This window comes from Ictalurus furcatus, chromosome 13 (genome assembly GCF_023375685.1).
Source record: "Ictalurus furcatus strain D&B chromosome 13, Billie_1.0, whole genome shotgun sequence".
NCBI lineage: Eukaryota > Metazoa > Chordata > Actinopteri > Siluriformes > Ictaluridae > Ictalurus > Ictalurus furcatus.
Genome location: NC_071267.1, coordinates 28,330,894 through 28,356,653, shown reverse-complemented (window position 1 = coordinate 28,356,653; position 25,760 = coordinate 28,330,894). Strand labels below are relative to the sequence as shown.

Sequence of the window (25,760 nt, the reverse complement as noted above, 5' to 3'; positions counted from 1 at the left end):
GTTTAAAGCTGACATTCTTGAGTTGTGCAATATGTCATTACCTTTTTTTAACTGTTATCTCTGATCTTCCTGCTCTGTGTTCAGCTCCTCCCACTTTCACTTCACTGTGCCTGAACTCCGAGCTGAGCTGAGCTTGAGGTTTAAATATATCTTTCTGACAGAAACAAGCTCAAAATAGTGTCAGTGCCACAAACACACACACACACACACACACACACACACACACTGCCAGTCACAAGCTAGTTGAGAACGAGTGAAGGGTTTAGGTAAAAGGCCATGAAGAGTGTCTCTAGACAATAATTCGTCAAAGATATTTCATTTTTGTAGTTAGATACACAACTGAATATTCTACTGAACCAAAGCTCTGACCAGTCACCTTCTGCAATTCTGCATAATGGATAGAGGACCAGCAAAAAAAAAGGAAGAGTCTGGGTATGAGACTCCGCCCACTTGCATCCTACTGGACCTCCTGCTGAAAAGCCGACGCCCTTCGGGCCCATTTAACGAAGTCTGGCCCAACATCATCATCTCTGATGCGTAGGTAAAAAGCATTTATTAAACAAACGTAGTCAATTAACACATGACTAAACAGCAGCGCCAATAGGAACGCAGTATCAAATAGCAGAGCCAATAGAAACACAATTAGTCATTAACACATGTCCAATGAGGCTAATGTTGCTAACACGTAGCTTAGTGGTTTATGGCTACGAGTTTAGCGTGGTGCACAAAATCTGCAAGTGTAAATCATCGAGTATTTTGTGTTTACGTCAGACGTACAGCAACGGATCTAGCGCTGCTGAAGACTCTGAGAGTGACTCATGTACTGAATGCTGCTCATGGCCCCGCCCACATAGACACAGGCTCCGCCTTTTACTCCGACACCCACATCCAGTATCATGGTGTAGAGGCTCCAGACAGCAGAGACTTTGACCTGTCAGTTTTCTTCAACACTACAGCTGACTTCATACACATGGCTGTCACCCGGGACTGTAAGAACACCACGCTGAGTGTGTGTATGCAGCTGCTGTACCGTACATCACCACATGTAGAGAACAGTGTTGAATATTACAATGTATAAGTTCATTTTAGATAAAAACTGGGTTTGTTTATACGTTGTGTCTGAAATGTATGTTTATGTGATCTTCAGCAGGTAAAGTGTTAGTGCACTGTGCTCGGGGAGTTAGCCGCTCGGCTACGCTTGTGTTAGCGTACCTCATGATCTACGAGCGACTCACAGTTGCCGAGGCAATTGAGGCTGTGCGAGGTCACCGGAACATTCTGCCCAATATTGGATTTCTGGAACAACTACGAGACCTTGATGCCAGACTTGCTGTGCAGAAAAAAGACATAAAGACAGCCATAAGACAGACATGAGGAGTTCATAAGACAGACATAACAAGCTCATAACACAGACATGACGAGCTCATAACACAGACATGACGAGCTCATAAGACAGGCATAATGAGCTCATAACACAGACATGGATTTTCTGCCATTTTGTATTTTTTAAAAAAGACACTTCTTTTCTTACAAATATTGTCCAATCATAACCAAATTTGGCATGAAGCATCGTGAGACCAGTCCGAAAAATGATTGTTTTTCAGATTTTTGATGTACGTGATGGTTTGTCCATAACGTTAAGGCTGCACGATTGTGGCCAAAATGATGATCCCGATTATTTTTGATCAATATTGAGATCTCGATTATTTAATCATGATTATTAATTGATTTTAGTGACAACATATTTTTATTGCACTTTCACATTTATTAAGTTTTCTCATGCCACAATATAACACACAAGTAGGCATGGGAAAACTTGAGCTGGTCAATTATGACAGAATTTAGGAACATAGTGTGAGCCATGACACATTAATTTACCTTCTGATAAACTAAATGTAATATTTTCAGTTCATTTTACAGACTGTATGCACAAAAATAACCGTTAACCTGTTCCACCTTGTCGTGGAAATTAGACAACACTCGCAGACTCGTCCTCTGAAGATAAAAAGGTTTATTACAGAAAGATGGTTGATACAGGATAGAATAAAGCAGGATAGAATAATGAGAGCGCTCTGAAGTGCTTGTGCTGAACCACTACTGTATATATGAAACGCAGAGCATGACATAATTCTGTGTACCGATAAGAAGCGGTTTGAGGCAGTTCAAACAGGATTTGTTTTAGGGTCTTAGAAGATGTTTAGTAAAAATGAATAATTTCCCTCACAACCTTGTAAACAAATACAATAAACCTCAATGTTCAGTGTTTGAAGTCTGCTCCTCTTAAATATATTTAAAGCTACACTATTAGACATTTCCACTGTCATGGTTCTGGGCTGGAGTCAGTTCTCGAACCGCTCTGTGTGTATTGTGTAGATATCTGAATAATCTCATATAGGATGTGATTGGGTGAGTTCATTTACCCGTCAGATGCAAAGCGCTTTAGTTTAATGGTGTTCATTAGGGATGCACCGATCAGGATTTTTACAGCCGATACCGATCCAGATACCAACATTTTTTATTTAAACTTTAATCAGGAGGTCTGTCATAAATAGTTAAATGTAAGCTGTCTGCTCATGGTCACTGTTAATTAAATTAAAATAATAGCAATGAGATACTGTTGGTTAATTGATAAATAAACAGCATAAAATATTTATTTTTAAATATCTTAAACAATAAAGAGTCCTAATTAAAAGAAGATTAACTTTTGTTTTCGGTGTTTGTACTTTTTAATTTTGTTTTTCTTTTTGTTTTTCTTTGTTAGTATAAAAAATAATTAAACATTATTTCTCTATTTATATTTTATGAAATTATTATAACATCTATTTTTTTTTACATTAAATGATTTATTTCTAACTAAGCACCTTTTCTGTCTTGACATTTTAGTAGTTTTATTTTTGTTTGTTTATCAGTTTTAGATCGGTTCCCCAGTACAGTGTCATGTCTGCTGATAATATTGTGTTTGGGGGATTGAATAAAAACATGGCACTTGAGTTGACTTTTCTGGTGATATTTGGCAACCATGAGTTTAAATGAAGTGAACAGAGTTATATATTAGAGTTAGTGAAGAGAGTGAATGGAGAGGGACAGTGTACTGTATATTTACAGACTGAACAGTTGCTACTCTTGATTATGATTGGTGAGGAATTATTTAATAAAGAAGTTTGAATTAAACCCACCTTGTAGTGTTAGCATTATTATTAATTTATTCCACCCGACGCCGCTGTGTCTACACGAGCAGCTGCAAGTTCAGGTCATTTTGCAGGATCAATAAAAGATGGCGGTTTGTGAGATCGGGAAGTAGAGAGAAGCAGATGATGTTCAGTTTTACTCGTCATCATAATGGCTTCTCTGCAGTATTTCCACACTTGTTCGGTTGACTGAGATGAAAAGCAGTGTGAAAGTAACTGTTGCGTGGTGTAGATGCATTTTGGACTTCCTGTAGTTTTTATTCTGATTGTATTACACAACTCTGAACAGGTCACTCGGAACGCTGTTTCCGGGTTTTGGCATTACAAAATGACGTCATCCCTGCGCCACTCTATGGTGATTGGCTGTAAGTGTAGGAAGCACTTGATTTGATCTGCAGTGGAGTTTTCTATGAGTGGAGGACAAACTTTAAATGTTCATATCGCATTCGATCATGTTCATGTAATCGTGGGCCGTCAAAATCCTAATCGCGATCGATATTCGTTTAATTGTGCAGCCATACATAACATGCAAACAAATGTGATTTCAGCAACCGTATTTTGACCAAACTTTGTAGATAACTGGAGAACCTCATCGTCTAGAACTCTTGAACCGCTCAACATCAAACCCAGATTCTTGTCTCTAGTGAACAGGAAGCTGGGCACTTTGACCTTTAAACGTTTCACTTCACCTACACTTGTTACGAATCGGGACTGGAGGCGGATGCAGGTGCAGGTCAAAGTCTTTATTAATTAGCAGACAAACAAACACAGGGAGCGCGGTCTCTACTGACTATACAAACTCTGGACATCTAGCTACGACCGCTAGCATGCTACACGTTAGCACATACCGTCATACTTCCTCGACATGACAAATGTAAACCAAATAATACTGCGCGAAGTGCGCAGTCACCGAGGGGTTTAAATAGTCAACATAATCAAACCAAAACATGGACACCTGGGGCAAATCAGAGACATGACCAGACTTAAATCAATGTCCAAGCAGGAAGCAAACGAAAACAAAAGAGTCACGTGACCAGTCAGAAGCCGTGCCGCAGTGCCCTCTGCTGGCCGTGGCGTAACAACACTGAACATTCACTTCAACTGAACATGAAATCTGGACGAGAGCACTGGGAGACCAACCCCAGCAAAACTTGCCAAGAGTGGGCCAGACACTTCAGAATAATGTACAACAACCCACTCCTTCAATTTATTACAAACTAACTACATCATTATAAATCTTTCAGATCAGGTGTGAACACAGAGATTCCTCAGTTTCTTAGACCTTAAAGGGTTAGACCTTAAAGGGTTACTCAGACCTGCAAAAAATATTTGCTTTAACATAAACACATCTTGCAAATATTCTAGCAGCATCCAGACCCTTACACCAAAAACATTCAAACCACTCATTAAACTCATCTCAAGAAACATTTCCATCACAGCCTTCCTTAACAACAAATTACAGAAACCTACACCAACCCTAACACAACCTCTCCTTTAATAAAGAGCCCAAATGTTTACATCAGCACAACACACTTCAACACAAACTCCAAACATTATATCATTTTACAACACAGCGCTGTTGAATTCTCGAATCTGATTGGTCAGGAGGTGTTCTGTAACAGCAGCTCGGCAAATCACAGGTTTATATTAATGCGCTAACACGTTATCGTTTTTATAGCAACAGCTCATTCACAGGGATAGCCTAGTACTAAACGGATTAAAGTGAAGCAAGAAAAATTGTTGATTTTATATTTATTTAACATATCTGGAAGGAGTCTCCAGTGTCAGTGATTTGTATCATGTAGAAATAAAGCCGTGTCTATTCCGGAGTCTTCAGGACTCTTCAGGATCTATGTAAAGTGTTGAAACGAGTCCAAGTAAATCTTCAACTATATAATGAAGTGTTTATATGTTTTCTGAGAGTTTTATTAGTTACTCCTCACTGAGTGTATATTTTTATTCACCACATCATTAAAACATTATACTTTCACAGGGGAGACTTTGGCAGCCCATAGAACGTTCGTAGGCTTTTTCTGAAATTTGGTACAGTGATAGAGGACAGTCTCAGCTACCTTCATAAAAATGTATAATTGGTGTATGCCACTCAAACCCTCTAGCACCACCAATAGGGGAAATTTGGACATAGCGTTACGATAATAACTCAACAACACAATGTTGTAGAAACATGATTCCACTTTCTTCTGATTATTTGGGATGAGCCGAGTGCAACGGACACCACGATGTTAATTTCCATCATATTGATTTTTTTAAAAAAGATTTTTCATTTCTTCTACAACTTCTTTTCCCAATCATCACCATATATATCATGCAGCATCATGAGACCAGCCCAAGAAAGGTTGTCCCTCTGATTTTTTCCCATTTATAACGACCAAACAAATTTGATGGAGAAACCACCAAACAGGAAGAGAGGGCATATCTCAGCAAACATGTGATGTATTTTGACCAAAATTGGTAGATCAATAAAGGACCTCATCCTAACAGTATCCATGACATTTTGTCTAAATCCTCCCTAGGGGCGCTACAATCTCAAATTAGTGAAACTGCTCATAATTTTTGAACCGCTTAACCTGCAATCATGATTTTTATATGATCTCTTGATTCTTTGGAAGGTGCTGAGAGATCGACATGTAAGGAATTTGTGATCTGCCAAACAGGAATTCAGTCATGTTGAAACTTTTTTGCTGCTTTTCTTAGAAATTTCATCTAACCATCACAAAATTTAAATCACAGCATCGTGTGATCAGTCTGAAGGAAAATAGATCCTCGGATTTTTGGTTTCTGTGATGTTTCATACATAACCTGAAAATAAATTTGATGGCTTAGTCGACAAACAGGAAGTGAGGGCAACGCTTTTATATACTGACATTATACTTCTCACATATATTTAGCAAAGTGAGCTGAAGTTAAGAAACATTTGACATTATTTGACATTATTGAAATATTTGACATTATTGGGAGGGCTAAAGAAATACAGGAAGTGGGGCAATATCTCAGCAGTTGCTTGACCTTTTGCCTTTAAATTTAATAGATCTTCCTCCATTGCTAAGGGGTGGGGACAGAAAGTGTTTGGCCCCCTTAATTGCTGCTAGCAGCCATATTTGTGTTCAAAGTTTGCTTTGTATAAAATAGATGACTAGTCAGTCTCTTGTTGAGCACAGAGGCCACGCCCACTTCACTGGAATGAGACAGAGGCCATACCTACTTCACTGGAATGAGACACAGAGGCCATGCCACTTTCACTGGATTGAGAAACAGAGCCCACACCTACTTCACTGGAATGAGACACAGAGGCCACACCTCTTTCACTGGATTGAGACAAGAGGCCATGCCTCCTTCACTGGAATGAGACACATAGGCCACGCCTCCAGCACTGAGACTGAGACACAGAGGCCACGCCTACTTCACTGAGTGCCATGAAAGACACAGAAGTGCCATGTCTCCGCCTCTGATCAGACAGTCTGAAATCTGATCGCTGTATTATGTATTATTGTACAATTCAGCTCATTAAATTCGGACAAAAACTTCTGCAGTTGTTCCTCAGTTTTAGCTGCATTAAGAATAAAATGTTTGCAGCATCAAAAAAATGATTTCCGTGTTGTTTTTAATCAGAGTAGCAGCTGTCCTAAAGACAAGTCTAAACATAATGTGTTTGTGTGTGTGAGAGAAGAGTTCTATAAATAGTCTGAAACTGACTCCATTCCCAGTTACCACCCTGACCCCCTCACGCCACACACCCACACACACACACACATACATATTGATGTCTACAGCTTTAAGAGCTGCATAGAGACAACACGAAACTGAAAGCTTCCAGAGAAATCGCTGGTAAGTTCTGGCATGTTCAGCTTTCTACATTAATCCAAGTAAAAAGAACATCAATGTAGCTTAAAAAGGACAAACATACTTAAACTCAAAAAATGTCTTTTAATTACTAATAACTCACAAAAATGTTGTTTCCATGACTTTCTATATTTGAATAATTCTTCGAGCTGTTCTTCTTCACTCATATCTTTAAGACTGTTACGATGGCATTTACACAGTCCACATCCTGATACGCAGTTATAAAATGTCTGATGTAGAAAATACGCATTAAAGCAATTTAGAGTTGTTTCAATAGGAAATACGGTACAATGTAATTCACACCTCCTTTATTAAGGCTGACAGACACACAGGCCACACCCCCTTTATTAAGGCTGACAGACACACAGGCCACACCCCCTTTATTAGGGCTGACAGACACACAGGCCACACCCCTTTATTAAGGCTGACAGACACACAGGCCACACCTCCTTTATTAAGGCTGACAGACACACAGGCCACACCTCCTTTATTAAGGCTGACAGACACACAGGCCACACCCCCTTTATTAAGGCTGACAGACACACAGGCCACACCCCCTTTATTAGGGCTGACAGACACACAGGCCACACCCCTTTATTAAGGCTGACAGACACACAGGCCACACCTCCTTTATTAAGGCTGACAGACACACAGGCCACACCTCCTTTATTAAGGCTGACAGACACACAGTCCACACCCCCTTTATTAAGGCTGACAGACACACAGGCCACACCTCCTTTATTAAGGCTGACAGGCACACAGGCCACACCCCCTTTATGAGGGCTGACAGACACACAGGCCACACCTCCTTTATTAAGGCTGACAGACACATAGGCCACACCTTCTTTATTAAGGCTGACAGACACACAGGCCACACCTCCTCTATGGGGACTGTAAAGCACACAGGCCACGCCCCCTTTATTACAACCTACAGACACAACAAAGGAATCGCGGACATACCCCCTTGTTGTAATACAAGTTGTAATTGTTTATCAGAAGTAATCCAGAGGACAAATGGGATCTCATGGAGTGAAGGCAGATATACCTGAGGAAAAAGAAGAATACGTGACACCCAGTAACTATGAGCTGGAGAAGCTGCTAGCGCGAGGAACTGTAGCGTACACACACGTCAACGAAGTGTGGCCCAACATCTTTATAGGAGACGAGTGAGTACACAAGACATCCTTCACCCAAATCCAAGACATGTAAATGAGTTGGTTTATTTATTACAATAACCAAGTGATGTTGCATCTACAGGAAATGTCCTTTAACCGGAGATGTGGACATTGCTGTCCTTTACGGAGTTGCTATTGGCTAACAGTTAGTAGAACAAACTGCAGATCTACCAGTTTCTTTGGCCAGAAAATGTCCCTTGTCTTTTAGATGTACAAATTGTGCTGTCTGAGAAAAATGTGGACATACAGTGAGGGAAAAAAGTATTTGATCCCCTGCTGATTTTGTACGTTTGCCCACTGACAAAGAAATGATCAGTCTATAATTTTAATGGTAGGTTTATTTGAACAGTGAGAGACAGAATAACAACAAAAAAAAATCCAGAAAAACGCATGTCAAAAATGTTATAAATTGATTTGCATTTTAATGAGGGAAATAAGTATTTGACCCCTCTGCAAAACATGACTTAGTACTTGGTGGCAAAAACTTGTTGGCAATCACAGAGGTCAGACGTTTCTTGTAGTTGGCCACCAGGTTTGCACACATCTCAGGAGGGATTTTGTCCCACTCCTCTTTGCAGATCTTCTCCAAGTCATTAAGGTTTCGAGGCTGACGTTTGGCAACTCGAACCTTCAGCTCCCTCCACAGATTTTCTATGGGATTAAGGTCTGGAGACTGGCTAGGCCACTCCAGGACCTTAATGTGCTTCTTCTCGAGCCACTCCTTTGTTGCCTTGGCCGTGTGTTTTGGGTCATTGTCATGCTGGAATACCCATCCACGACCCATTTTCAATGCCCTGGCTGAGGGAAGGAGGTTCTCATGCAAGATTTGACGGTACATGGCCCCGTCCATCGTCCCTTTGATGCGGTGAAGTTGCCCTGTCCCCTTAGCAGAAAAACACCCCCAAAGCATAATGTTTCCACCTCCATGTTTGACGGTGGGGATGGTGTTCTTGGGGTCATAGGCAGCATTCCTCCTCCTCCAAACACGGCAAGTTGAGTTGATGCCAAAGAGCTCCATTTTGGTCTCATCTGACCACAACACTTTCACCCAGTTGTCCTTTGTCTAGAATGTGAGCATTGTTATCCTCAGGGGAACAGCCCTTGTCCTTTACATAAAGGTCTCCCAGTTGTCTTCTCTGTCCAGGATGGGGACATTGTTGTCCTTGATGAAGAGTGCTTTCCTTAAATAGTTGTCCCAAATAAGTAGCCCTTTTGATTTAGATTTAGATCAACAGATTAATTTAGATAAATTGTAAATCTAACTGTCCCTTGCTTCTTAAATGTAGTTGTCCTGTGCCAGAATGTGGACATTGGTTTCCTTGAAGACATATCCCATGCCCTTTAGATCTACCAAAAACATTTTTCACCAAAAACTGGACATCACTCTTGTCGTCTCTGGCCATAATGTGGACATTATTGTGCTCGGGTGGAACTCTTGTCCTTTGTAGGTCTACAACGTCGTCTTAGTCCTGAATGTGAACATCATGGTCCTTGATGAAGAGTCCTATACCCCTAAAATGCTGTCTGCAAAGAATGGTCTCTTCTCATGTAGATCTGCAAATTGCCCACTGTCCAGAATGTGAACATCTCTGTCCTAGAATAAGTCTCCCATGTTTTTGAGCTACACCTCAACCAGAACTTGGACAGAGGCATGGCACGTCTTTTCTATGTGCATTAGACTTGGACAAGTATCTCCTTCAACCTTTAGCTGTACACAGGGTATAAATGTCATCAGTAACATAATCCAAGTATCACAATATAAAAGTCATGTAATCTGAGTATTGTTGGATTACTTCAAGGTCACATATGTAAATAAAGTCAAGCAATATGATCTAAAATACTTTTATTTAGAGTTTAAAAACATGTTCAATGTCTGGATGTGTTTTAATAAAATAAATAAATAAATGAATAAATAAATAAATAAATAAATAAAAAGATCACTGTCCCTGATGCAGGAAACATCATATCACAAAAGTAAGGCCCTATTCTGGTCTTCCAAAAAGAGGACACCTTTTTATGTGTGTGTGTGGTGAGTCTTCATAGCATTTAAAACAGTGTTACTATGAATGCAGACTTTAATACACTGAAATAGACACACTATTAACGTCGCATAAATATAAATAAATAAATAAATAAAATTGGTTTCACTCTGCCCATGTTTGACATTTTTTCCTACATTCTTCTGAATGTCCATGAAATAAGATAAAATACCAGCTGCCGCGAGTGAACCTTCTGCCACCATTTACACATTTGAATACAAAGAAATGTGAAATTTTCTCTGTACAACATGTTCTCGAAAGAGCAGCCATTGTCCTTCATCTGTCCTCAAGGACAAATGTTAACCAATTGACTAAATGGAAATGTTGCGGTACAATCACTCTGTGTGTGTGTGTGTGTGAGACAGGCAGACAGCACGGGACTGTTATGGCTTACAGAAACTGGGCGTGACTCACGTTCTGAATGCTGCAGAGGGCAAGAGGAACAGTGTGTGTACTGGAGCTGGTTATTATAGCAACATGGACATAGAGTATTATGGCATTGAGGCAGAAGACATTCCTTCATTCAACATCAGTGTGCACTTCTTCACTACAGCGGAGTATATGAGACGCGTCCTGAGTAATGCACAGAGTAAGAAACTTCATATACACACTAGAACCCTCAAATTATATTCACCCTACAGTCATACTGTTCACACTACACTCGCACTACACTTGCACTACACTCGCACTACACTCGCTCTAAACTCGCTCTACAGTCTCTCTACACTCACCCTACACTTGCCCTACACTTGCTCTACCCTCTCTATACTTGCCCTACACTCTCTCTACACTCGCCCTACACTCACCCTACACCCTCTCTACACTCTCTCTACACTCTCTCTACACTCGCCCTACACTCTCTCTACACTCTCTCTACACTCTCTCTACACTCTCTCCACTCTCTCCACTCTCTCTACACTCTCTCTTGACTCACTTTACACTCGCCCTACACTCTCTCTACACTCTCTCTACACGCTCTCTACACGCTCTCTATACTCACCCTACACTCTGACCATGTTCACACTCCACTCCACAGTGTTTCATGGTTAATACACACTTCCTGTTTACCTGTGTTTGCTTCTCACCTGTATACCGTATTTTACCTATTGCACTCTACCATGCTCACCGCTGTCCCCTTCTCTGTCTCACTCCATCTCCTTGGTTCCTTTGTGTGTTTCAGACAAACTGCTTGTACACTGTGTAATGGGACGCAGTCGCTCAGCCACACTGGTCCTCGCCTACCTGATGATTGAGAAGAAGATGACGCTGGTGGAGGCCATCGAGCAGGTGAAGCGCCGCAGACAGATCATCCCTAACTGGGGCTTCCTGAAGCAGCTGAGGGAGCTCGACGTCTTCCTTCTGGAGCAGAGGAGTGAACGCACACACACACAGACTGCAGACAGTACTGAGCGGACTAATCAATAACACCAACAATAAAAAACCTTTAAATCAGTATTTTATCAATTACTGACAGCACGACTAGCTAGCTACTTAATGTTACCCATGTATGCCCATGGTGTCTGTGCTAGAATGTACACAGAGTTGCTCGTTTATTCACTAAACAGTCTTCTGTTCCCTTCCCTTATGGTGGATGTAAATGTTTATATAAATAAATATTTCTTAATTGAATACTTATTTTATTAAATAATAATTTATAACTCATGTTTCATTACAATATTAAATCCATAATCAAATCATTACATTGTTTAATAAGTAAATCTGTTCATATTTATTAGTTATGTTAATGAATATTTAAATTATTGATTAAATACCTTAATCTGTTTATTGAATACTTAGTTAACTGACATAAAATAAAAGATTGTTAAAAAATAGTTATGATTTTAAATGATTATTTAAAGTATTATTTTAAACAAACAGGTAAACTTTGCAAATGCATCATTTTCGTATTAATTTTATTCTCTGAAGTTTCCTTACGTTATTGATTTTTACATTTATTTTAATTTAGTTCTTGCTTTACATTTAATAGTACAGCAACGTATTAAATAATTGCATTAAATTAATGAATAGTCAAATTCCTGTATTAAATATTTGTATATTAAAATATTCAATAACCAGATGTGTTATGACAGAACCCCCTTCCAAAGGCGCTCCTCCCGGAGCGCCAACGAGCACCTCCCTCCAACGGCGGTCCGGGGCCCCTGTGTGAGCTGTCTCGCGATGCATCGGAAAACAAGATGGCCTTTGCAGTGCTGTAGACGGGCGGAGCACCACCCCCAGTGGTATTGAAACTCAGGGCGCCGTCCTCGGTGGGACTGGAAAGCTGGGCGACGTCCTCAGCGGAACTGGAATTCCCAGAGACGCCCCCAGTGGGGCTGGAACGCTGGGCGACATCCCCAGCAGGGCAGGACAGCGGGAGAGCTTGCTCGGCTGGGCAGGACAGTGGGACGGCTTCCTCAGCTGGGCAGGACAGCGGGACGGCTTCCTCAGCAGGGTTGTTCCCCGGTGGCAGGAAGCCCCAGTAATCCGTGTAACGCGGCGTAGTTCTCCGGCAGCGGGGGCAGGGGAACTTGCGCGGGTGGCGACGTGGCGCGTGGCCCGGCTTGCTGCAGCTGCTTCACAAGGTGGTTGACCTGAGCAAGTTCTTTATTTAGCTGTTTGCTCTGTTCCCTGAACGATCGACGCCACACCTCAAACTCGGCAGCTTCGGCGGCGTTCATCGTGATCTGCTGCTTCCGTGTGGTTGGCGCAGTATTCTGTTACAACACGGGAGCATAGGCAGAAGCAGGTGCAGATCAACGTCTTTATTTGTAAACAGCAGTCAAAACACAGGAAACGCAGTCTACACTGGACAAGATCAACGAGGTTAAACATAGAACTAAAGTCGAGGCATGAAACGAGGGCAGGACACGAAACCAAGACCGCTTAGCATTCGTAACGTATTCATTACATTCCGTGGTTCAAATAATACTGTGCGAAGTACATCATAACACGAGGGCTTTAAATAGCAAACACAATCAAACTAAAACACAGACAGCTGGGATAAATCAAGACACACCCTCGAACATCAACCAGTGCTTGAACAGAAGGAAAGCCAAAACCAAAACAAAGGCACGTGTCCGTACACAAGAGTTCAGTCTCATGCACGTGCGCAGTGCCATCTGCCAGCGGGAGCGTAACGAGATGTGTTTATTGAATAATTACAATTTATTATTAAATAGTTCTATTTAATGATTGGAATGTTATAATTGAATATCTTCAATAAATAGTTATATGTCTTTATTAAATAATTTCTGTGTTAGTATACTCACACTCATACTACTCGCACTATACTCACCCTACACTCATACTGCTCACACTATACTCACCCTACGCTCATACTGCTCGCAATATACTCACCCTACACTCATACTACTCACACTATACTCACCCTACCCTCATACTGCTCGCAATATACTCACCCTACACTCATACTACTCACACTATACTCACCCTACCCTCATACTGCTCACACTATACTCACCCTACCCTCATACTGCTCGCAATATACTCACCCTACACTCATAATACTCACACTATACTCACACTATACTCACCCTACCTTCATACTGCTCGCAATATACTCACCCTACACTCATACTACTCACACTATACTCACCCTACTCACACTATACTCACCCTACACTCATACTACTCACACTATACTCACACTATACTCACCCTACACTCATACTACTCACACTATACTCACCCTACTCTCATACTGCTCACACTATACTCACCCTACCCTCATACTGCTCACACTATACTCACCCTACCCTCATACTGCTCGCAATATACTCACCCTACCCTCATACTGCTCGCAATATACTCACCCTACACTCATACTACTCACACTATACTCACCCTACTCACACTATACTCACCCTACCCTCATACTGCTCGCAATATACTCACCCTACACTCATACTACTCACACTATACTCACACTATACTCACCCTACACTCATACTATTCACACTATACTCACCCTACCCTCATACTGCTCGCAATATACTCACCCTACACTCATAATACTCACACTATACTCTCCCTACCCTCATACTGCTCGCAATATACTCACCCTACACTCATAATACTCACACTATACTCACCCTACACTCATACTACTCACACTATACTCACCCTACACTCATACTACTCACACTATACTCACCCTACCCTCATACTGCTCGCAATATACTCACCCTACACTCATAATACTCACACTATACTCACACTATACTCACCCTACACTCATACTGCTCACATTATACTCACCCTACACTCACCCTACCCTCATACTACTCACACTATACTCACCCTACACTCATACTACTCACACTATACTCACACTATACTCACCCTACACTCATACTGCTCACATTATACTCACCCTACACTCACCCTACCCTCATACTGCTCGCAATATACTCACCCTACACTCATAATACTCACACTATACTCACACTATACTCATCCTACTCTCATACTGCTCACATTATACTCACCCTACACTCACCCTACCCTCATACTGCTCGCAATATACTCACCCTACACTCATACTACTCACACTATACTCACCCTACCCTCATACTGCTCGCAATATACTCACCCTACACTCATAATACTCGCACTATACTCACCCTACCCTCATAATACTCACACTATACTCACCGTAACCTCATACTACTCGCCCTATGAGTAGTATAGTCCAGACATGCAGTTCTTACAGTTCTTGCCATCACATCATCCAGGTAGATGCTACACACTGGTGGTGGATGAGATTTCCCCCATACTATGTAAAGCACTTTGAGTGCCTAGAAAAGTGCTATATAAATGTAAGGAATTATTCTTATTACTACACACGTTACGTTAATGCACTGATAACCTGAACGTGGTTGAGGTGTGTTTAGGACAAAATACTTCAATGTGCAATAAGGGAGTGTTCAGCCACACACACATACACACACACACACACACACACACAGAGTGAGTGCACAGGTGACACAGGGATAATAATGACCTCTTTATTGTAGTGTGTATTTAAATATAGATATAATATGTATATTGGAGTGTGTGTGTGTGTGTGTGTGTGTGTGCGTGTGTGTGTGTGTGTGTGTGTGTGAGAGTGAGAGAGAGAGAGAGAGAGAGAGAGAGAGAGAAAGGGAGAGAGACTGTTTAAGACATACATCATGCATATTTAACATTTGTGCGTGTTTTTTCAAAGTTTGGTGTGCCGCAAGAAACAAACACAAACACTGCTAAGCTAACAATGAAGACCGAAGTCTTTCAGTCACTCCAGTTAATAAAGTTACACCAGACACCTAACCATCGATGCCTTACAGCAACATTTCCATAGATTTATACAACCAGAACGTCTCATTTGGACCTAAAAAAAAAGTTCATCTTTGATTCTTTCTCCAAGACTTGTATGTGTGTAAAAATCTGAGCTCACGCATCACTTCCTGTCACTGATACATGGAGGCGGCTCGGGAAGTGCTGTACTCTGCATGGTTCTCAACCGAACAAGTTTAAGACATTATAACTTTTAGTTTTTTTTGCTTAAGAATGCCCTTGAAACAACTGTAAACAAATGTAGAGGCACGGGAGTCATGTCGCTTAAGATGTAGGAGAAAGAGGTGGATATGGAGAGCGAGGGAGAGAGAGAGAGCAAGAGAGAGAGAGCGAGAGAGAGAGAGAGAGAAAACGAGAGAGAGAACGAGAGAGAGGCTTGTTAATGAAAGTCCGGTTTCTCGGGGAAGGTGCACCCGGAGCGTTGGATGATGACGTTAGCAGCGTAGTGACCTGCATAGATACACTGCTCCAGAGATTTCTCCTGAACCAGCTCAGAGAGGAACCCTAAAACACACACACACACACACACACACACAGAATTATGGAGTTTTCTTATTAACTTGTATTAGTTGGAAATAAAACCAAATAATTAAATAAATAAATAAAACCAGTCCCAGACTGCTGTAGGGCCAAAAGTGCTTGGACCCCTTAATCACTGCTTGCAGCTATATTTATTAATAGGAGTATATTTTTTTAAAAGTATTTTAGTGATATTTTGAAAGTTATTTGTGTGACTCCAGGTGGTTTTGATGATGAAGTTCTCGTACAAGGAATTTTAAGATTCTAATAGTAATAACGGGACATTAACGCCACTGAGTCGGACTGAGTCAGTCGCCACTGACTTTCGGAAACAGTTTTGTTTTTAAAGTTTCTGATTCATTACAGACCTTCAGCCTTCTGTAGACACAGGTTTACAGCCGTAACGCTGGCTTTATATCGTTATGTACATTTATAATACAGGAATATAGATCAGGACAGATCACATACAGTCACATTCAAAAAGAAAGGGAAGTCGAGTTAATTCATTATTCACCTCCTACAAAAGCGTCTCCTGCTCCGTTAGTGTCCACAATATCATTCTGATCAATGTCCAACACCGGGAACCTCGTCACCTTCTCACCTGAGAGAGAGAGAGAGAGAGAGAGAGAGAGAGAGAGAGAGAGAGAGGGAGAGGGAGAGATAGAGGGAGAGAGAGATAGAGAGAGAGAGAGAGGGAGGGAGAGAGAGGGAGAGAGAGGGAGGGAGGGAGAAAGAGAGAGAAAGGGAGAGAGAGAGAGGGAGAGAGATAGAGGGGGAGAGAGAGGGAGAGAGAGAGAGAGAGGGAGAGAGAGAGAGAGAGGGAGGGAGGGAGAGAGAGAGAGGGAGAGAGAGAGACGAGGAGCGAGAGAGAGGGAGAGAGAGAGGGAGAGAGGGAGAGAGAGGGAGAGAGAGAGGGAATGATAAAAGGTATCATGAGTATTTGCAGATACGGAGAGCAAATTACAAACTTGTTTTGCATTTATGTATTTATATTCATTAGGGTATCAATATTTTTAAATGTTTCATTTTTCTCTAAATGTTTTCAGAAACATTAGGAAGTTACAGCCGGAGGAACAGCAAGGGGGTATTATGAATGTAACATTTTAATTAATCTATTATAACACTGTATGTGCTGGATGTGTACTATGGCAGTGGCTCTGTGTGTATGTATGTGTAAGTTTGTGTGTATGTATATATATGTGTGTGTACATGTGTGTATGTATAGGTGAGTAAATAGGTGCATGTCTGTATGTATGTATGTAGGGTGTGTGTATGTATATGTGGGGCAGTGGTTAAAGGCTCTGGGTTACTGATCAGAAAGTCGGGGGTTCAAGCCACCAGGGTTCAAGCCGCAGGGTAAGCCATGAAACACCTGGGCCTAACAGTGACAGCCTGGCAGTGCTGGGGCTTGAACCCCCGACCTTCCGATCAGTAACCCAGAGCATTAACCACCAAGCCACCACTGCCCACATATATAGGTGTGTGTGTGTGAGTGAGTGATATTAGTATTTCACAAAAGTGAGTACACCCCTCACGTTTTTGTAAATATTTGATGATATCTTTTCATGTGACAACACTGAAGAAATGACACTTTGCTACAGTGTAAAGTAGTGAGTGTACAGCTTGTGTAACAGTGTAAATTTGCCGTCCCCTCAAAATAACTCAACACACAGCCATTAATGTCTAAACCGCTGGCAACAGTATTGCTGCAGAGGTTGAAGGGGTGGGGGGTCAGCCTGTCAGTGCTCAGACCATACGCCGCACACTGCATCAAATTGGTCTGCATGGCTGTCATCCCAGAAGGAAGCCTCTTCTAAAGATGATGCATAAGTAACCCGCAAACAGTTTGCTGAAGACAAGCAGACTAAGGACATGGATTACTGGAACCATGTCCTGTGGTCTGATGAGACCAAGATAAACTTATTTGGTTCAGATGGTGTCAAGCGTGTGTGGCAGCAACCAGGTGAGGAGTACAAAGACAAGTGTGTCTTGCCTACAGTCAAGCATGGTGGTGGGAGTGTCATGGTCTGGGGCTGCATGAGTGCTGCCGGCACTGGGGAGCTACAGTTCATTGAGGGAACCATGAATGCCAATATGTACTGTGACATACTGAAGCAGAGCATGATCCCCTCCCTTCGGAGGCTGGGCCGCAGGGCGGTATTCCAGCATGATAACGACCCCAAACACACCTCCAAGACGACCACTGCCTTGCTGAAGAAGCTGAGGGTGAAGGTGATGGACTGGCCAAGCATGTCTCCAGACCTAAACCCTATTGAGCATCTGTGGGGCATCCTCAAACGGAAGGTGGAGGAGCACAAGGTCTCTAACATCCACCAGCTCTGTGATGTCGTCATGGAGGAGTGGAAGAGGACTCCAGTGGAACCTGGGAAGCTCTGGTGAACTCCATGCCCAAGAGGGTTAAGGCAGTGCTGGACAATAATGGTGGCCACACAAAATATTGACACTTTGGGCCCAATTTGTATATTTTCACTTAGGGGTGTACTCACTTTTGTTGCCAGCGGTTTAGACATTAATGGCTGTGTGTTGAGTTATTTTGAGGGGACAGCAAATTTACACTGATACACAAGCTGTACACTCACTACTTTACAACGGACGGACGGACGGACAGACAGATGGGGGGTGTGTGTGTATCTTACCCACAGTGGCTATGGTATCATACTGCCCCTGAGTGAACACCACAATCCTCTGTCTGTTCTTGTTCACTTTGGGGAGGAGCTTCACCCTGTGCGCAATCTCTTCTATATCATCCGTCTACACACACACACACACACACACACACACACACACACACACACACACACACACACACACGGGTTAACACTTGTTTTCTGTTGAGCTGCACCCAGACTACACACCATCCTAAAAAAAACACAAAAGTGTGTGTGGTCTCTACCATAACCACAGTAAACAGGGGTGAGGTGTGATACAATTTCAGGTGTATTATTAGCATCAGATAGTTGTCATGGTAACCAAGAAAGCTTTATTGTGTTTGCTTTGATCTTGTATTATGAATTAGTGTTGTGGTGTGTGGTTTAGAACGTAGTGTGTACAAAGTGTCAACTCAGGCCTGTCTCTCAGTCATCAACTGTGTGTGTGTGTGTGTGTGTGTGTGTGTGTGTGTGTGTGTGTGTACAAACTTTCACCTCCAATCCCTGCTCCTTTGCAAACGTAGCTGCTTCCTGCAGTACAAAACGTTAACAAATTTAATGGCTAATCATCTCTCTCATACACACACATACACACACTAATATATTTTTATATATATATATATATATATATATATATATATATATATATATATATATATATATATATATATATATATATATACACACACACACACACACATACACACACACACACACACACACACCGTCTCGTTGCCGAACAGGATGTCGACGTAGGGCATGACGCTCATCAGCGGCCCTTTGAAGAACTGACTGATGAAGGGAGCCGACAGGTTCAGGCTGAAGATCTTGTTGTGTTCACTCGCGTGCTTGGCCACCTTCAACACTGACTCCGGAGATACGGTCAGGAAGAAACCCTACACACACACACAGGGTTTGTCACACTGTAATATTACTGCAGTTGCTTCATCACAATATTACATTAGTTACACTGAAGCTAATACTGACTGTATAGTGTGTGTGTATGTGCATGTGTACATGTGTCTCACAGCAATGTAGTAGACTCTCGCTTTCTCCACCAGATTCCAGTTACTCTCCAGATCCAGATGTTTCTCCTTATTGTAACAGTTTGCAGCTGCCAGGTTAGCAACCAGAGACCTACACACACACACACACACACACACACACACACACACACACACAGAGATAAAATTAGGTAAACTGTAACAGGTGTAAAGTTATGGTCAAACTACTGTATATATCTTCAGTGTACCAACCAGTGTGTGTGTGTGTGTGTGTGTGTGTGTGTGTGTGTGTGTGTGTGTGTGACCTGTTGTCCCCGGTGATGCAGGCTGCGCAGGTTCCTGTCGGTTGTTCGTTCTGCTCGTAATAATGAGCGTCCACGTGAGCTTCAGCCGCTTTCTGCTTCAGGATCTCCCCAAAGTGATCTTTCCCTATACAGCCGAAAAACGTCGCCACCTTGTGGGGCTCCTGGATCATCCACTGAACACACACACACACACACACACACACACACACACACACACACACAGAGTATTTATTATAATTTACACCACAGCACTGTGGGTGTGTTTTACTTCATAAGCAACACACACTTTTATTAAATCAGACAGACCTGTGCAATTTTAACAGAGTTCTGTGTCGAGCCGCCTGCATGGTACTCCACTTTACTCTTCTTCACAAGCTCATCAAACCTGCAACACACATACACACACACACACAATCAGCAGCACTCTTCATTATCATTATATAAAAAAATTAGTTTGTATATAAATTAACATTTATTATTATTATTATTATTATTATTATTATTATTATTATTATTATTGATGAGACTGTTGAGTTGTTGTTCTGTACCAGCAGGTGGCGGTGTTTCTCACAGTAGTCATATCACTCACCAAACCTTCCACTGTACAGAATGTTTTATTCCTCCTCCTGTTTTCTTGTTATAAACCAATTTACACGAGATATTTACTGGAGAATACGACTGAAAGCTTTAAAACATTATTGAAGGTTTTAAACAACACATGGCACAAAAGGACGTCCTGAATGATCTATGGGACACACAGAGGACAGCTGGAGAGTGCTTAGGGCTTAGGGGATAAGGGGTCAGGGCTTTGTGCTTAGGGGTTAGGGGTTAGGGCTTAGGGGTAGTTAACAGTAACTCTAGATTATTTTTAAACTTGTCACTGTCTATAATTCTAGACATTGCAGTCACTCACAGTGCTTTGTGCTTCTCTTCTGCTAGGATCTGATCATTGGGCTTCAGGCCATACCTACAAACACACACACACACACACACACGATAATCAGCTACACTATACACTGTGATATTTAGGTCATTTTACTCCTGCCTAAAGTCATCCCCAGACCAGGTAGAAGAAGCCCCTACTGAGAAGGAAGAAGTCCTTGTCTTGGGGGAAGAACATTCAACTGGGGTGCAGGGACGCCCACACTTAGGCACAAGGAAGTCCAGAAACTTCACCCCAGGACAACATAATGCATCTGTCCAAAAGTGTTCTACATACACAATGGTCCTTTACTTACCTGTCCAGAAAGTCTTTGTCCACCACGGCACAGATGTCCAGCAGGGGATTACCCATCCCAAACAGAGCGTTCTCACTGCACAGAGAGAGAGAGAGAGAGAGAGAGAGAGAGAGAGAGAGAGAGAGAGAGATTCACTGAGCACTGAGACACACCCACTTCCTTATCATTAAATCTTTAATTGCATTTAATTATATTTACACAGTTAATAGGGACCGAGGGAGACAGGGCATGAGTGTGAGATGTGTGTGTAAATAAGAGAGAGACAGAGATGAGAGAGAGAGAGAGAGCGAGAGAGAGTGAGTGTGTGTGTGTCAGGTTTCAGTGGGGTCTCTCTGTCGAACACATGGCTTAGTGCTGACTAAAGGCTTCTCTCTCACACACACACACACACTTACACTTTTTACACAAATTCACTCCATGAAGTTTAAACTACTCTCCACAAAACCTGCCAACCTGACGATCATGACGTCACAACACACACAACAACCCAAACATGAGCACGTGAGAGCACATTTCACCTTTTACGCACAGACACTTTAATATTTTAACTTTTGCAACTGAAAAATGATCCAAAATGGAAACTGAAATCATCTCCAAAGCCATTACCCAATTCTCTCTCTCTCTCTCTCTCTCTCTCTCTCTCTCACTCACACACACACACACACACACACACACACACACACACACACACACCGGCTGTTTATTAAACGCACTCTGTATGTAAATAAACACCGCCATTTTGGAATGTTCTTCCTCTTCTCCAGCTCTTCTCTCGGTCGCTGGGTAACTCACCTGGCTGTGGGCATGACGTCAGAACGGAACCGGGTCGAGCCTGTAGAACAGAGCAGCCGCGCGCGCACTCGGACAGCAACAGGCTGTGACAGCGGCGGGAGCAGCGCGTGCCAGACTACGTCCTCATGGAAACGTCAGCGAAACCGGAAACGGCCTCGAACCATCGCCACGCCTGATTGGCTAACACCAACGGTGGGCGGAGACACTGATAAGGCGAGGCGATTATATCGGAATTTGATTGGTTGAAGGAATGTTCCGTTTATTTTCACGCGATAAATTTAGGAACAGAGTCAAAGAGGAGAACCCGGAAGTGGAATAGATCTGTAAAAATTAACTAAAAATAAATACAAGCATTATTAAACATATTTTTATAAATGGTAAAAATATGGACATATTATTCTGTCTGTTTAAGAATTTTTCCTTTATGTATTCCTGTAATTTTCTATGTTTATTATTTACATTTCTATTTATTTCTTCCTGAAATTGTATATTATTATTATTGTTGTTGTTGAGTCACATCCACATGAATAGCAGGACCCGAGGTTTCCCAGAGCATCACACTGCCTCCACCAGCTTGCTGTTGTTGATGATGATCTTGTCCTTTTAAACACCTTTTTATTTATTTCAGCATCATTGCTTTCTGTATATCTTTGCACACATGATCAAGCGAGTGTGTATTTCACACTCGTACACACTCAGCCTGTGTTAGTTAAATAGTGCCCTTAGCAAGCAAACCTAGCTATACAGTCAAAAGTATGTGCACCCCTGACCATCACACCCATATTTTCTTGTTGAACGTCCCGTTCCAGATTTATTCCCCCTGTGTTTACTGTTATAACAACCTCCTCCATTCTTCTGGGAAGGCTTTCCACTAGATTTTGGGGCGTGGCTGTGGGGATTTGTGTTCATTCAGCTACAAGAGCGTTAGTGAGGTTAAGGTCAGGTGCTGATGTTGATGTGAGGAGACTCCAGTTCCAGATCATCCCAAAGGTGTTCAGTGGGGTTGAGGTCAGGGCTCTGTGCAGCACACTCGAGTTCTTCTACCTTCTTCCAACCTTCACACACCACGTCTTCATGGAGCTCTTCATTTGTGTACTATGTGTCTTGCTGGAACAGTGTTCGGGCCTCTTAGTTCCAGTGAAGGGAAACTGAAAAGCTACAGCGTACAGAGACGTTCTATACAACTGTGTGCTTCAGATTTTGTAGTAACAGTTTGTGGAAGAACCTTGTATGGTATGATGGTCAGGGTGCACATACTTTTGGCCATATAATGTAGATATACACTTACTCAACTAGTAACCATGTCAAAGCGTCTTGAAAATCTGGAAAATTGTATAACTTAATAAATAAAATTATATAATTAAAATATTTGTATAAATGGCAAAAGTATGTACATATTATTTCATGTTTGTTTTAGTTTAATAATTTTCTCCTTTCATTGTTCATTCTGTATTTATGTAAATATTTATCTATTCAATACTATATTTATTTTCTTCACTTAATTTTCTTAAGTGTTTATACATTAAATCATTAAAGTGTTTAAAAAACTGAATTATTTTGTATTTCTAAAATTCATTCATTTCCTTTCTTTTTCTTTCTTTCTGTCTAAATAGGTAAATAAATGTACCTACACCCAGCATGTAAGTATTGAATCACGCTAAACCCAAAGTTCTACTGCGGCTGATAATTATTAGTTAATTAGCATGACTTCCTAATTTTAATCTAAGACCTCTGAAGGTGTGCTGTGGTATCTGGGACCAAGACGTCAGCAGCAGATCCTTTAAGTCCTGTAAGTTGTGAGGTCGGGACTCCGTGGATCGGACTTGTTTGTCCAGAATGTCTCACAGACGCTGGATCGGATTGAGATCTGGGGAATTCGGACTCCGAGTCAACACCTTGAACTCTTTGTCGTGTTCCTCAAACCTTTCCTGTACAGTGTGTGCAGTGTGTCAGGGAGCATTATCCTGCTGAAAGAGGACACTGACATTAGGGAAAACCCCTAATATCGTAGGTAGGTGGTACGTGTCAAAGTAACATCCACATGTGTTCCAGGACCCGAGGTTTCCCATCAGAACATCGCCCAGAGCATCACACTGCCGCCATCAGCTTGCCTTCTTCCCATAGTGCACCCTGGTGCCATCTCTTCCTCAGGTAAGCGACACACACACACACACACACACACACACACACACCCGGCCTCCACATGATGTAAAAGAAAGTGTGATTCATCAGACCAGACCACCTTCTTTCATTGCTCCATGGTCCAGTTCTGATGTTCACGTGTCCATTGTAGGAGTTTTCGGTGGTGTACAGGGGGTCAGCATGGGCACTCTGACTGCTCTGACTGTTCACTTGCTGCGTAATACTTCCCACCCCATTTTTTTATAACGAGATAATCAGTGTTATGTCTGATCAGTGTATTTAACACTGTGTATGTGTTCAGATCAGAAATGACACAGCTAATGCTAATGCTAATGCTAACTAACAAACCTGCTCCATATGGTCTTCATTATAAATTAGCCTGTAATGCTAGACATCAGCCATAAAGCAGGACAGCGAGAGTGTTAAGTGTTTATGAGGTGCGTGGTGTTTAATGTCTTACCTGAGTGTTTCATTCACTGCTGTCTCTGTGTGAGCACTAGCATCCTGCTTCTGAGCCATCGTACCACACACACACACACACACACACACACACACACACACACACCCCAGCTGTGTGTGGTGATGTCAGTGGAAGGATCAGGATTTTCCTCTCATGCTGGTTGATGTTATCTTTTCTTCATTCCTCTCATACAGTCAGGTCCATAAGTATTTGGACAGTGAGACAGTTTTGGTAATGTTGTCTCTGTACACCACCACAATGGATTTGAAATGAAGCAGTCAAGATGCGATTGAAGTGTCGACTTTCAGCTTTAATTCAATGAGGTTTAACAAAAATATTACATACATAACCGTTTAGGAGTTACAGCCACTTTCACAGGCTCAAAAGTAATTGGACAACTGACTGCTCAGCAGTTTCATGGCCAAGTGTGGCCTGTTCCTCATTATTTCATGACAATTTAAGGAGCTAAAAGGTCTGGAGTTGATTCCAAGCATAGAATTTGCATTTGGTAGCTGTTCATGGGAACTGTCAATACGCGGTCCAAATAGGTGTCGATGCAGGTGAAGGAGGCCATCGTTAGTAGAGGCCAAATCAACAATTTGGTAAATTCTTAAAAAGAAGGAATGCACTGGCGAGCTCAGCAACACCAAAAGGCCTGGAGGACCACGGAAGACAACTACAGTGGATGATCGCAAAATTCTTTCCTTGTTGAAGAAAAACCCCTTCACGACATCTAGACAAGTCAAGATCACTCTGGAGGAGGTACAGTGGTGCTTGAAAGTTTAAAAAATATCTGCATAAATATGACAAACAGATAAAGAGTTGTTGAAGCTCATCAGGCTGGAAAAGGTCACAAAACCATCTCTAAAGTGTTTATTGTCCACCAATCCACAGTCAGACAGATTGTGTACAAATGGAGGAAATTCAACACCATTGTTACCATCAACATTATTATTGGTAATAGCCCACGAGGTCACAACAAAACCCAGGGTAACTTCTAAGCATCTAAAGGC

General features: G+C 41.9%; 2 protein-coding genes across 6 annotated transcripts; one reads left to right on the top strand and one right to left on the bottom strand.

Annotated features, from left to right (window-relative positions):
- Window positions 1–394: 394 nt before the first annotated feature.
- LOC128616596 (dual specificity phosphatase 29-like) lies at window positions 395–11,932 on the top strand. Its single transcript, XM_053639203.1, has 6 exons — window positions 395–537; window positions 772–989; window positions 1,148–1,371; window positions 8,052–8,215; window positions 10,629–10,852; window positions 11,444–11,932. Exons 1-6 carry the CDS (start codon window positions 395–397, stop codon window positions 11,686–11,688), a joined length of 1,218 nt encoding a protein of 405 aa, XP_053495178.1. The 3' UTR covers window positions 11,689–11,932.
- Window positions 11,933–15,265: 3,333 nt separating this feature from the next.
- adkb (adenosine kinase b) lies at window positions 15,266–24,867 on the bottom strand. 5 transcript variants are annotated; one of them, XM_053639643.1, is made up of 12 exons: window positions 24,748–24,867; window positions 21,354–21,428; window positions 21,029–21,082; window positions 20,664–20,741; window positions 20,422–20,500; window positions 20,116–20,288; window positions 19,835–19,943; window positions 19,532–19,702; window positions 19,302–19,337; window positions 18,795–18,909; window positions 16,652–16,738; window positions 15,266–16,122 (listed from the first exon to the last, which is right to left on the bottom strand). In XM_053639643.1, exons 1-12 carry the CDS (start codon window positions 24,804–24,806, stop codon window positions 15,998–16,000), a joined length of 1,161 nt encoding a protein of 386 aa, XP_053495618.1. In that variant the 5' UTR covers window positions 24,807–24,867; the 3' UTR covers window positions 15,266–15,997. The 5 variants fall into 5 exon arrangements, with proteins under 5 accessions (XP_053495618.1, XP_053495619.1, XP_053495621.1 ...); XM_053639644.1 differs by lacking the exon at window positions 24,748–24,867 and adding an exon at window positions 22,146–22,303; XM_053639646.1 differs by lacking the exon at window positions 24,748–24,867 and adding an exon at window positions 22,067–22,123.
- Between the last annotated feature and the right edge of the window lie 893 nt (window positions 24,868–25,760).

Excerpts from the sequence above, each read along its gene's own strand:
- LOC128616596 (XM_053639203.1), top strand. The coding sequence starts at position 395 with ATGGATAGAGGACCAGCAAAAAAAAAGGAAGAGTCTGGGTATGAGACT. Across the intron at positions 8,216-10,628 it reads AACATCTTTATAGGAGACGA|GCAGACAGCACGGGACTGTT; the intron begins GTGAGTACACAA and ends TGTGTGAGACAG. Across the intron at positions 10,853-11,443 it reads CGTCCTGAGTAATGCACAGA|ACAAACTGCTTGTACACTGT; the intron begins GTAAGAAACTTC and ends TGTGTGTTTCAG.
- adkb (XM_053639643.1), bottom strand. The coding sequence starts at position 24,806 with ATGGCTCAGAAGCAGGATGCTAGTGCTCACACAGAGACAGCAGTGAAT. Across the intron at positions 21,429-24,747 it reads GCAGTGAATGAAACACTCAG|TGAGAACGCTCTGTTTGGGA; the intron begins GTAAGACATTAA and ends CTCTCTGTGCAG. Across the intron at positions 16,739-18,794 it reads TGATACCATAGCCACTGTGG|GTGAGAAGGTGACGAGGTTC; the intron begins GTAAGATACACA and ends TCTCTCTCTCAG.